The sequence below is a fragment of the Eleutherodactylus coqui genome, chromosome 2 (genome assembly GCF_035609145.1).
Source record: "Eleutherodactylus coqui strain aEleCoq1 chromosome 2, aEleCoq1.hap1, whole genome shotgun sequence".
Taxonomy (NCBI): Eukaryota; Metazoa; Chordata; class Amphibia; order Anura; family Eleutherodactylidae; genus Eleutherodactylus; species Eleutherodactylus coqui.
The window spans coordinates 134,180,580-134,195,669 of NC_089838.1; the positions used below are offsets into that span (position 1 = coordinate 134,180,580).

General features: G+C 42.6%; 1 protein-coding gene across 10 annotated transcripts in view; it reads right to left on the bottom strand.

The window, feature by feature from the left end:
- GRIP1 (glutamate receptor interacting protein 1) overlaps window positions 1–15,090 on the bottom strand; it is a 447,093-nt gene that overhangs the window by 285,228 nt on the left and 146,775 nt on the right. For 9 of the 10 annotated variants that reach the window (XM_066591600.1, XM_066591598.1, XM_066591596.1 and 6 more), the window contains exon 1: window positions 1,337–1,719. The exons of the other annotated variant lie outside the window; for it this stretch is intronic. In XM_066591600.1, coding sequence (XP_066447697.1) covers window positions 1,337–1,469 — 133 coding nt within the window. In that variant the 5' untranslated portion in view covers window positions 1,470–1,719. Of the gene's footprint in view, window positions 1–1,336; window positions 1,720–15,090 lie in introns of those variants that run through there. 10 annotated transcript variants of the gene reach the window in all.

Below are 15,090 nucleotides of genomic sequence, written 5' to 3' on the forward strand. Positions count from 1 at the left end.
ATAAGGATTAGTCATCAGGGACTTCTAAGGTAGAAGCTATATAAATCATTACAAGCATAAGTAGTGAAAAGTGGCTGCCAGATGTGACCAGGTGTAATAGTACATACATCAGTCCTCAGTTATCAGCTGGAGTAACTGTACCAGAGGATTGCCAGTACTATACTACTGCTGTATATACCATCTGATGGGTAGTCCTGTATACAAGATCTGCTGGATACTTATCTATATACCATTTACTAGGAAGTGCTGTATATAAGATCTGCTGGATACTTCTCTATATACTATCTATTGGGTAGTCTTGTATATAGGATCTGCTGGATACTTCTCTATATACTATCTATTGGGTAGTCTTGTATATAAGATCTGCTGGATACTTCTCTATATACTATCTATTGGGTAGTCCTGTATATAAGATCTGCTGGATACTTATCTATATACCATTTACTAGGAAGTGCTGTATATAAGATCTGCTGGATACTTCTCTATATACTATCTATTGGGTAGTCCTGTATATAAGATCTGCTGGATACTTCTCTATAGACCATCTACTGAGTAGTCATGTATACAAGATCCTCCACTGGATACTTACGGTATCTATAGACCATCTTCTGGGTAGTCCTGTATATAAGATCCTCCACTAGATACTTGTCTATATACCATCTACTATGGTAGGTAGTCCTGTATATAAGATCTGCTGGATAGGTATCTATATACCATCTACTGGGTAGTCCTGTATATAAGATCTGCTGGATACATATCTATATACCATCTACTGGGTAGTCCTGTATATAAGATCTGCTGGATACATATCTATATACCATCTACTGGGTAGTCCTGTATATAAGATCTGCTGGATACATATCTATATACCATCTACTGGGTAGTCCTGTATATAAGATCTGCTGGATACATATCTATATACTATCTACTGGGCAGTCCTGTATATAAGATCTGCTGGATATTCACCTATATACCATCTATTGGGTAGTCCTGTATATAAGATCTGCTGAATATTCACCTATATACCATCTACTGGGTAGTCCTGTATATAAGATCTGCTGGATATTCACCTATATACCATCTATTGGGTAGTCCTGTATATAAGATCTGCTGGATATTCACCTATATACCATCTACTGGGTAGTCCTATATATAGGATCTGCTGGATGATCATCTATATACCATCTACTGGGGTAGTCCTGTATATAAGATCTGCTGGATGTTCAGTACATCAGACCTGCCCGACGAGCCCTGACTGGCAGCACATATCCGTGTGATACAATGTATGCCCCAGCAGACACGCTGCCACAACCCCTGCGGTGCCCACAGCGCTTACTTCTGAAATGCTCTGACGCGTAGTAGTACACGTCCTCGTAGCCCTCATGGTAATCCTCCTCGGGCCGGTACTTCTTGCCTTTCCTCCTCCTGGACCTTCTGATCTGCCTGACGAAGCCCAGAAACCTGTCCATGCCTCCTGCTTGCAGTGCTGGTGCCCGGCTGCTGGGTGCAGGGCGGTGCGTGCGGCATCCACAGGGAGCTGTCCCTGCTCTGTGCTGCGCTCTCACCTGGAGCGGCTGCTCTCCCCACGGGCAGCAGGTTTCCTTGGCAGTGAGGAGCGGCGGTGGAGCCCCACGGGGGCAGCGTGTAGTAAACTTGGCCGGCTGTGCGAGGAGTGTGCTGTGTGCGAGCGCTCCCGCACTGACATGTCTCCCCGCGCCCCCTCCTCTGCTGCCGGCTTTCCATCATTGGGAGAGGGGGCTGGAGGGAGCCGCCTTGCTGTCAGGGCTGAACCACTGCGCTGCAGAGCAGGAGTGACAAGCCGGCCGGGCAGACGCTTCCTTCTCTTTGTTGGGGGACGAAAGACAAAAACTTCATATTAGATCCCCCTTCCTACAAGCTTCTCATTACAAAAGTGGTGCAGCCCACCCGGGATTACACTACTATTACCTACACGGCGCCTGCACTGGCGTTACATGGCAGGTAGGAAGGCTGCACAATACCAGAGTGCCTATACACAGTGCGCAATAACATGGTACCTACACACAGTACACAATGTTAGAGTACCTACACACAGTACACAATGTTAGAGTACCTACACACAGTGCACAATACAGTAGTGCCTATACACAGTGCGTAATAACATGGTACCTACACACAGTACACAATACTATAGTACCTACACACAGTACACAATACTATAGTACCTACACACAGTACCATAGTACCTACACACAGTACACAATGTTAGAGTACCTACACACAATGCACAATACCAGAGTGCCCATACACAGTGCGCAATAACATGGTACCTACACACAGTGCCATAGTACCTACACACAGTACACAATGTTAGAGTACCTACACACAGTACACAATGTTAGAGTACCTACACACAGTGCACAATACAGTAGTGCCTATACACAGTGCGTAATAACATGGTACCTACACACAGTACACAATACTATAGTACCTACACACAGTACACAATACTATAGTACCTACACACAGTACCATAGTACCTACACACAGTACACAATGTTAGAGTACCTACACACAATGCACAATACCAGAGTGCCCATACACAGTGCGCAATAACATGGTACCTACACACAGTGCCATAGTACCTACACACAGTACACAATGTTAGAGTACCTACACATAATACCATAGTACCTACACACAGTACGCAATACCAGAGTACCTACACATAATACCAGAGTACCTACACACAGTACACAATGTTAGAGTACCTACACACAGTGCACAATACAGTAGTGCCTATACACAGTGCGCAATAACATGGCACCTACACACAGTGCCATAGTACCTACACACAGTACACAATGTTAGAGTACCTACACACAGTACCATAGTACCTACACACAGTGCACAATACAGTAGTGCCTAAACACAGTGTGCAGTACTGTAGCGCCTAAACACAATGCACAATACCATAGTACCTACACATAGTACACAATACTATAGTAACTACATTCAATACCAGAGTACCTACACACGTTGCACAATGCTATAGTACCTACACACAGTACACAATACCAGCATACCTACACACAGTACACAATGCAAGAGTACCTATACACAGTGCACAATACTGTAGTGCCTAAACACAGTGTACAATACTGTAGCGCCTACACACAGTACTCAATATTATGGTGCCTACACACAATACCAGAGTACCTACACACAGTACACAATACTATAGTAACTACATTCAATACCAGAGTACCTACACACAGTAGACAATACTATAGTGCCTACGCACAATACCAGAGTACCTACACACAGTGTACAATACCATAGTGCCTACACACAGTAAACAATACTATAGTGCCTACACACAGTGTACAATACTATAGTGCCTACTCACAGTACACAATACTATCACAGTACACAATACTATAGTGCCTACTCACAGTACACAATACTATAGTGCCTACTCACAGTACACAATACTATAGTGCCTACGCACAGTACACAATACTATAGTGCCTACTCACAGTACACAATACTATAGTGCCTACACACAGTACACAATACTATAGTGCCTACACACAGTACACAATACTATAGTGCCTACTCACAGTACACAATACTATAGTGCCTACTCACAGTACACAATACTATAGTGCCTACGCACAGTACACAATACTATAGTGCCTACTCAGAGTACACAATGCTGTAGTGCCTACACACAGTACACAATACTATAGTGCCTACTCACAGTACACAATACTATAGTGCCTACTCAGAGTACACAATGCTATAGTGCCTACACACAGTGCACAATACTATAGTGCCTACTCAGAGTACACAATACTATAGTGCCTACGCACAGTACACAATACTATAGTGCCTACTCAGAGTACACAATACTATAGTGCCTACTCACAGTACACAATACTATAGTGCCTACTCAGAGTACACAATGCTATAATGCCTACTCAGAGTACACAATGCTATAGTGCCTACACACAGTACACAATACTATAGTGCCTACTCAGAGTACACAATACTATAGTGAGTACGCACAGTACACAATACTATAGTGCCTACTCAGAGTACACAATGCTATAGTGCCTACACACAGTGCACAATACTATAGTGCCTACTCAGAGTACACAATACTATAGTGCCTACGCACAGTACACAATACTATAGTGCCTACTCAGAGTACACAATGGTATAGTGCCTACACACAGTGCACAATACTATAGTGCCTACTCACAGTACACAATACTATAGTGCCTACTCAGAGTACACAATGCTATAGTGCCTACTCAGAGTACACAATGCTATAGTGCCTACTCAGAGTACACAATGCTATAGTGCCTACACACAGTACACAATACTATAGTGCCTACTCAGAGTACACAATACTATAGTGAGTACGCACAGTACACAATACTATAGTGCCTACTCACAGTACACAATACTATAGTGCCTACACACAGTGCACAATACTATAGTGCCTACTCAGAGTACACAATACTATAGTGCCTACGCACAGTACACAATACTATAGTGCCTACTCAGAGTACACAATACTATAGTGCCTACTCAGAGTACACAATACTATAGTGCCTACTCAGAGTACACAATACTATAGTGCCTACTCAGAGTACACAATGCTATAGTGCCTACACACAGTGCACAATACTATAGTGCCTACTCAGAGTACACAATACTATAGTGCCTACACACTGTACACAATACTATAGTGCCTACTCAGAGTACACAATACTATAGTGCCTACTCAGAGTACACAATGCTATAGTGCCTACACACAGTACACAATACTATAGTGCCTACTCACAGTACACAATACTATAGTGCCTACTCACAGTACACAATGCTATAGTGCCTACTCAGAGTACACAATACTATAGTGCCTACACACAGTGTACAATACTATAGTGCCTACTCATAGTACACAATACTATAGTGCCTACTCACAGTACACAATACTATAGTGCCTCCTCACAGTACACAATACTATAGTACCTCCTCACAGTACATAATACTATAGTGCCTCCTCACAGTACACAATACTATATAGTACCTACTCACAGTACACAATGCTATAGTACCTACACACAGTACACAATGCTATAGTACCTACACACAGTACACAATGCTATAGTACCTACACACAGTACACAATGCTATAGTACCTACACACAGTACACAATACAATACTATAGTGCCTACACACAGTACACAATACTATAGTGCCTACTCACAGTACACAATACTATAGTGCCTCCTCACAGTACACAATACTATAGTGCCTCCTCACAGTACACAATACTATAGTGCCTACTCACAGTACACAATGCTATAGTACCTACACACAGTACACAATACAATACTATAGTGCCTACTCACATAACACAATGTTATAGTGCCTACACACAGTACACAATGCTATAGTACCTACACACAGTACACAATACTATAGTGCCTACTCAGAGTACACAATACTATAGTGCCTACACACAGTACACAATACTATAGTGCCTACTCACAGTACACAATACTATAGTGCCCACACACAGTACACAATACTATAGTGCCTACGCACAGTACACAATACTATAGTGCCTACGCACAGTACACAATACTATAGTGCCTACTCAGAGTACACAATGCTGTAGTGCCTACACACAGTACACAATACTATAGTGCCTACTCACAGTACACAATACTATAGTGCCTACTCAGAGTACACAATGCTATAGTGCCTACACACAGTGCACAATACTATAGTGCCTACTCAGAGTACACAATACTATAGTGCCTACGCACAGTACACAATACTATAGTGCCTACTCAGAGTACACAATACTATAGTGCCTACTCAGAGTACACAATGGTATAGTGCCTACACACAGTGCACAATACTGTAGTGCCTACTCACAGTACACAATACTATAGTGCCTACTCAGAGTACACAATGCTATAGTGCCTACTCAGAGTACACAATGCTATAGTGCCTACACACAGTACACAATACTATAGTGCCTACACACAGTACACAATACTATAGTGCCTACACACAGTGCACAATACTATAGTGCCTACTCAGAGTACACAATACTATAGTGCCTACGCACAGTACACAATACTATAGTGCCTACTCAGAGTACACAATACTATAGTGCCTAATCAGAGTACACAATGCTATAGTGCCTACACACAGTGCACAATACTATAGTGCCTACGCACAGTACACAATACTATAGTGCCTACTCAGAGTACACAATGCTGTAGTGCCTACACACAGTACACAATACTATAGTGCCTACTCAGAGTACACAATGCTGTAGTGCCTACACACAGTACACAATACTATAGTGCCTACGCACAGTACACAATACTATAGTGCCTACTCAGAGTACACAATGCTGTAGTGCCTACACACAGTACACAATACTATAGTGCCTACTCACAGTACACAATACTTTAGTGCCTACTCAGAGTACACAATGCTATAGTGCCTACACACAGTGCACAATACTATAGTGCCTACTCAGAGTACACAATACTATAGTGCCTACACACAGTACACAATGCTATAGTGCCTACTCACAGTACACAATACTATAGTGCCTACTCACAGTACACAATACTATAGTGCCTACGCACAGTACACAATACTATAGTGCCTACGCACAGTACACAATACTATAGTGCCTACGCACAGTGCACAATACTATAGTGCCTACTCAGAGTACACAATACTATAGTGCCTACGCACAGTACACAATACTATAGTGCCTACTCAGAGTACACAATACTATAGTGCCTACTCAGAGTACACAATACTATAGTGCCTAATCAGAGTACACAATGCTATAGTGCCTACACACAGTGCACAATACTATAGTGCCTACTCAGAGTACACAATACTATAGTGCCTACGCACTGTACACAATACTATAGTGCCTACTCAGAGTACACAATACTATAGTGCCTACTCAGAGTACACAATGCTATAGTGCCTACACACAGTGCACAATACTATAGTGCCTACTCACAGTACACAATACTATAGTGCCTACTCAGAGTACACAATGCTATAGTGCCTACTCAGAGTACACAATACTATAGTGCCTACTCAGAGTACACAATGCTATAGTGCCTACACACAGTGCACAATACTATAGTGCCTCCTCACAGTACACAATACTATAGTGCCTACTCAGAGTACACAATGCTATAGTGCCTACTCAGAGTACACAATACTATAGTGCCTACACACAGTACACAATACTATAGTACCTACACACAGTACACAATACTATAGTGCCTACGCACAGTACACAATGCTATAGTGCCTACGCACAGTACACAATACTATAGTGCCTACGCACAGTACACAATGCTATAGTGCCTACACACAGTACACAATGCTATAGTGCCTACACACAGTGCACAATACTATAGTGTCTACACACAGTGCACAATTCGATGGGTCAATGAATGCCTGTGATGGGTTCATCGAGCACTGGCTCTGATTAGCTGAGCCGCGAGCTCGAGAACCAATCAGAGGCAGAGCCACCAGGAGGCGGGGATTTTCTAAGTCCTGACCAGGAAGCTCTGCAGGAGAACTTCAAGCAAGTGTCTGGGATGCATATTAGCTTTTTACACCCCACCTCCACAGCATTCGCTACCTGATTAGTTCTTTGGATTTACTCATTCACGGTGATTGGTTGTTTAGGTTGGCTCGAGTAGAGGTGGGGTTGAATAGGGATATATGCGTCTGGGATATGAGAGCGCCTGAGAGGTGATGTATTCTTATTTTTTTTGTGCAGCCAGGGCTTAGTCTAGGGCTTTGACAGTAGGATTTTACTGTTTAAGTTGCATCACACCGCACGAAATGCGTGTTTTCATGTGATGCAACACATAGGAAGGCTAGGGAAACATGGGCTACCTGAAAAAAAAAAAAAGTCACAAATCGCGGCTGTATAGAGCATACCACGAACTTGTAGTCTTGCAATGTCGCAGGCTACAAAACATCACTCATGTGGAAGAACCCATAGGAAAGCATGGGCTCCACATACATGTGATTTGTAGCACTGTCGCATTGCAAGAAAATCGCCTGTGTGGTAGCACCCTCAGGGGTATAGTACTATGTATACAGGACTTGGGTACACAGGACCATAGTATATATAAAAAAGAACCAGTGTACACAGGAGTGTAATACTATATACTAGTACTCTGCAAAAGTTTTGGGCACGTGTGGGAAAAATGCTGCAAAGTAAGGTCCAATGTCCACGGGGGCGGATCTGATTTGCGTAAGTCAATGGAAGCCATCTGACCCGCGGCCCATCAGCAATTGAATTGCAGATGGGCCACGGATTCCATGGAAAAGCAGGAGTTTAACAAAAAACTCCACTGCGCATGTGCGGTGGTACGCTGGCCGGCGCCTCCGCTCACATCCGCAGTGAAGAAAATAGAAGACCTGGACGGGTAAGCAGTGTCCTCGGCTGCAGGCAGGGTCTGACTCCACTGTGGGCTCCCACATGCAAAATCCAATCTGCCCATGGACATTGGCCCAAAAATAATTTCTTGAAAACTAGAAGTTGCCTGAAAAAGTCTTGAGGAAGAAATCACCCCTGTAAATGATAGTAAAAATATTAAGAAAACAACCCCAGAAAGCGGCCATATACCTGCTGATATACTGATACAAGTGTATAAAAATGTAATTCCCAACATACAGACAGCCAGACTGCCAAACAGAGGAGCAAGTTACACATGTGGATGACACTGATGAGCAGCCACTCACACACCCACCTTATACCGAGGGGGGCAGCTGCTTCCTGCTTATTACCCAACAATAGAGTAGATACCAGGATGTCAGGCCACATAATACATGTAGTGCACCATGCAGGCTTACTACCTACTAATGATGCCATATTTAAGTCCACCTACTAATGATACCATATTTTAGTGTTGTCCAAGGGCCCCTGCAGACTAGAGGTTTTTTAATGCGCATTTTTTTCATGCGATATCGCTGCGTTTTTTTTAACACGAATGCCAATGGGACTTACTAATGTTAAAAACGCTTTGCACAAAAATTGCAGAGCACAAACTTGCGATTTTTGTGCGATGCGATTTTTAACATTAGAAAGTCCCATTGCCATCCGCATTTAAAAAACGCAGTGATATCGCGTGAAAAAAAACTTAAGTGTGCAACAGCTCTATGGGCTCCTTTCCACTGGTGATGGTGATATCGTTGCAAGAAAATAGCAATGTTAAAATTGTATCGCAACGCTGCAAAATCGCAAGCTTTTGCGATGTGAGAAATCTGTTTTCCCATTGCACTGTATGGGCAACATAAACAAGCAACACTATCAGACAACACTAAGAACGAATGGTATACATGGACACTACAAAGGAAGCTAGGTTGTCCAAAAAACCCATATCGCTCCGACTCCGAGACCACCTGGATGTTCCACAATGCTTCTGGGAAAATGTTCTATGGACGGATCAGACAAAAGTAGATCTTTTCAGCACAATGTTCTCTTTGGATGGAAAACCACACTGCATACCAACACCAAAATGTCATGCTCCCTTCACCATGCTTCGCTGCTGGGATGATTGTTTGGGACCGCTTTAATGCCTCAGAGCTTGAATGCCTTGGAATCATTGAGAGAAAATTAAATTGTAAGGTGTATCAAAACATTTTATATGAAAATGTAAGGGCAGCAGTCCATGACCACAAGAGACAATGGGAAACAGCCAAGTATTGTCCTGACCGTAGAACTATCAAAGTGCTGTGGCTTGGCCTGAAGAGACTTGTGCGCATAAGGCATCCCAGAAATACTGATGAACTATAACATATTTTCATGGAGGAATGGTCCAAAATTCATCCTCAACGTTGTGCAAAACGTATTTCCAGTATAATAAATATGTGATGGAGGTGATTGCTGCTAAAGGGGATTCTAAAGAATAGTAAACTGTTCACTTACGGTTTTCTCTGTACTATGTATGTTTACTCTGTGTGTTCAATAAAAGCCATGCACAGTACAACAGTTCGTGTGTTATTAGGGCTCAATAACACGGGTGGATGCAATTTTGGGCAGTGAAAAACTCACTGTTCTCAATGTACGGGTAAGCTTTTTTCTTATATCTGTTTTTATGTGCACAAGAAGAAAAAACACGAGAAGGGCCAAGTGCTGCCAATTTTGTCATAACACACAGAAAACAAGGTGCGCAAGAAAGAAAGAAGCAGTGAATATAGATGTTAATGTGTATTCACTGTGGGGATTTTTTATGCACTCATAAACTTTAATGAATACGAACCAAAATAGGGCATGCTATGGGTTTTTTACGTGCAAGATTGGTCTGAGTAAAAAAACGTATGTCTGAATACACCAATTTAATTCAATGGGTCCATATTCAATCAGTAAAAAATATTGACTGAATATGGACAGAATATACGCGCGTGTGAATGAGCCCTTAGCTTACTAGATTGTGTTTGTTTGCTTGTATGTGACATAGATAACAGACCACAATTTAATCAATACAGTAATGTGGGAAATTCCAAAGGGTTCACTTATTTTTCTTGCAACTGTATATATCTCATGCTATTAAACACTCTGTGCAACATATACCCAACCCTGGTCTTTTAAGCGCGTCAACTCCCACACAGGGCATCTATTCCGACATATGTGAGCCAATCAGAGCAGATTGATGACATCTTGAAGCCTTGCAGTATCCTGAGGAGCAATGGCGCAAGTGTGACAGAGAAAAAGACAGCTAATCTCAATTTAGTCATTTATTACAACAATAACTTAAGAAATATTTCGCTCACAATATAATCACCCAAGAGTGTTCTTGACATTTTCAAAATCAAGTCAGGATGCAGAAGTGTCAAATACATTATAGTGCAGGAATTTGGAAGGTACAACCAGTAAACACATTAAACTGAGTTCGCACAAGGATTTTAGCCCCAGACGCATAGACTAAACTAGAATTCATTGTGAGATGTCATTCAGAGTTGCTCATTTATATACATATTATGTACAGGGAAATAAAACAATTACTGCTGCTGTTAATGCGACTCCCTAATATTCAAGTGTAGCAAAAATGTTACTAGAGACTAACTAGAGTCTAGATGCAGATTTGATCTTTGCTTACAGTATTTGTGATTCATCTCTAATTAAATTGTACCTGACCAGGGGCGTAACTAAAGGCTCAGGGGCCCTGATGCAAAACGTGAGCTGCCCCCCCCCCTATCTGTATCTGTACCCGTACCCATACCTAAACCATGCTGCACAGAGACATAACTTGAAGCTTCTGGGCCCTAGGCAAAACCTGTAACAGATCCCCCAACTATAATGCTTTATTCATAGTACTGGGCTCCCTATATGGAGAAGAGAGGCCTTATGGGCCCGCTAAGGCTCCTGGGCCCGGGTGCAACCGCATCCCCTGCACCCTCTATAGTTACGCCCCTGTACCTGACGTTTCAGAATAAGTTGCAGTGTGTGAACATGAGGAGTAGCACTGTTTTTGCCCACTACATGACCTGCATTTGTTTTCCATTTTCCACTCTGCAGACTGTACAGTATAGTTTTTCAGTTTTCAGTTCTCTCTGGCAGCACATCTGTGTTAGCCATTCTCCCAACTCTACCTGCTGTCTATAGACTTCTATGAGCAGCATGAGTCAGCATCCTCCTCTCATTCCATCTTGTTGTCTCTGCTGCTAGAGAAAGACTTCACATAACAGGAGTGGACAAAAAATTAGAAGGAAGGGAGACCTCTAGTGTCTAGAACTTTATAGGGATTTTTCAGCCCAAAAATCTCACTTTACATAAAGTGATTTGCACTTTTTCTTATCGCATTGGCTAACACAAGTTGTCTCAAAGTACAGTGACCATTTAAAACTGGCCATACACATTGGTCAAAAGCTGATCAAACATGCTTAGTGACCACAATAGATCCAACTAATAACAATAGGCTTACAATACTCACTTTTCACAAAAACTTTGCAACTGGTCACATGGAAGTTTGTGCAATCAATGTATTGGATTTTGTATTTTAAGATCTATGGAAATGAGATTACTTCCCTCAAACACCACATTACATAGACATGGGTCTAAAAGAACACATTACAATAAATGACAACATACAACTACCAAAGTACTAAACTTTGTCCAACAGCAGCAGTCAGGCACTGAGCACTCCTGTCACGTTATGGAGAGCTGAGGGTGACACATCAGCAATAACGGTTATGGAAGTCTAACGCCATCAATGTTTTATTGGAGGCTGTGACACCTGCCAATATCATATGGCGAATGGAGACAGGGGACCCGTTGTTAATTATAGTTTTTAGTAGCTATCATTTTGTAGTTCGGCATATGGTGGGGAGCTGCTGTGACATCCCATTGGTAGCATCTAGGAGAGCAGAGCAATCCTTCCGAAAGTTACTTTTACAGTACGCTTGTCGAAGCACGCACATTAACTTAAAAGAATATTCCAGTTAGGCAAAGTTTCTGTCAAATGAATACTAATCAAATGTTATTAAAGTTTGCAATTTGGTTGTGCTTTGGATTTTGTGTCTGTAACTCTAAAATCCTTAACCTTCTTCTGGCACTTCAGAAGTGCTTATTCAGAGGTTGCCCCTGAATACGACCTGTGGGCATTCCAGCACTACCGGTTGGGCTTGCTCGGTAGGAATGACCAGGGATAGCTTTTTTTCTCTTCGGCCTTTATTACTGGATTGTTGACCAATAGCAGGGCAATGCTTAGCGGGGAAGTGCACAGGAAGGAAGTACAGAGCGGGTAATTGTGTGAAATGTAGTTTCAAGCAGCGGAATTTGGCAGCCATCTTTGAAAATAGATATGTGCAGAAACCACAGAAATGGAGGACAGGATAAAAAGATAATAGCTGCACAATTTATACTCGTAACCATCTGTGCATTAATATGGCTCAAATACCTTTTACATCCGGAATTTTTGACTTTTTTTTCACAACTGGAATACCCCTTTAACCTTTCTTTATCCAAGTAAAGTGCAAGACTTCCACCTACACCAAAAAGGTAGAACAGCCTGCAAAATAGCACAGACTGAACAGTGGGCATACAGAAATTACTCTAGCCTATAGGAGCCAGTTACACCACTTAAGCAACCACTTAGGGTACTTTTACACGGGATGACTGTCAGGCCACCCCAACTACCGTTCTACCACTCCTGTGCTTTCACACAGAAGGGGCAATCGCTCACTGAATGGAGGTGGAACGCACTGGAAATCCCTTTCAACCACCCACCTATATTCACAGTGAACAGGCAGTCTTCCGTAGATGAACAACTGCCTGTTTACCCTGAGTGAGAAGTTGCTCATTAGTTGCTGTGTTTCAGTGAGCTGAAGTGAAGCGACTAATGAGCAATATCTCACTCAGAACCCTGTTGGCTCCTACTTTTACATGGGACGACTATGGGTTAAAAATTGCTCATTTGAACACTTTTTCGGCCAACAATTAGCCTTTGCAAAAAAAGTTTTTAATAGTAGGCAACAAAAACTTTCTTAGTCACAGACAACGGAAGACAACCCAAAAAGTTAGGCATTATCAGCAATTTTCTTAGTGCATTTTTAAGCGCTGCTGTACAATTTTACAATGCGTAACAGAAGGAGGTGTAGTGATATCCGAGCGGACAGCACACTTTTAAGGGTGCTTCTGTTGACTATTTCCAGAAACAACCAACAGAAGTCTGAATGCACCTCTGGATGAGACTATACAGGCATAGCTGTGCAGTGTTCCAGAAAAACATCCTGGTCCCCTCCATAAATGTCATACATGTATTGTCTCATGTGGATGCACTGTGCAAGCCGTCTTGTCATTTTCTGTATGTGTGTTGCACAGCTGCGGTGTCTGAAGGGTTAACTGTAATAAAATCATTGCCTGTCAGCTCTGTCTGCTGAATGTATCTATTCTCTTGTCATGTGATATAAAAAAGGTATAAATGTGAGTGCCAGAGAGCTGGAAGAGAGAGTGCTAACACAGAGCTGCATGGAAGCGCCTTTAGCTTCCATGTAGGCGAAGATGGGGGAAGAAGAGAGACTACCCGTAGTGTCTGGTGAGTGGATGTGAAAGTAGTGAGTGCCCTCCAGAGAGAGATCGCACTACCTCAGTTTACTAAAACAAGTACCTATTCATAACACAGGCGTTTTCCCTGTGCGGCCATCCGGCATTAGGATCACTGCACAGAGGTATGTACTTGTGACACCCACACGGATGCTGTGTGGGATGTATCTAGGCTAAGCCGTGTTCTGGAATAATTTTGTCTGCCATAGTGCTTGTAGAGTGACCCCTACCCTTTTCCTCCTCGGGAGTGCTCCCAATTCCAGGACCGGTGACGTATGAATAACGTGGACTATGGGGGTGTATTGTTCCCGTGTATCCTCCCTACCTCTGAGCTATAGCTAGTACCTGCTACAAGGGAATTTGACCTGTAAATACCTGTTATACAAGTTTTCTTCAAGTAAAAGTTATACCGGGCCTTAAGCGTTCCTGAGGACCCGAGGTACTACACACAAGTCTCTGTGTTTTATTACTTCGCCGCATAGAATAACGGTGTGTGGGAACAGTGGCGTCACGAGTGATATCTACTACAACCCCCCTCATCCCCTTTATTGGCACTCCCAGCCATGGGAGTCAAAGCTTGGCGTGTAATTTACACTGGCCTTGGTTGCGTGTCATCCCTACGGTACCAGAGCATGGCAAGTGCCACCGTGACACGTCAGCACTTCACCCTCCCAGCACTTCACATTAGCCAGGTGCCCAGAGTCACCCTTCTGGGGTGTTGCAGCTGTAACTGAAAACCAATGGAAATGATAGTTTATATCTACATGTTATGTTAAAAAATATTAAAAGTCAACCTATGCCTAAAAACAATATTGCCATAAAAATCACGCAGTATTTCAGTGTCGTTATAAAGTGTGATTTTTCTGTAAACTGTATACAGTCCCGGAGAGCCACCTTAAGCAAGATATATGCCTGGCAAATTGACTCACTCGGAAAAATAGAAAAAATGTTTCATTTTCATACTGATGCTCCCTGCATG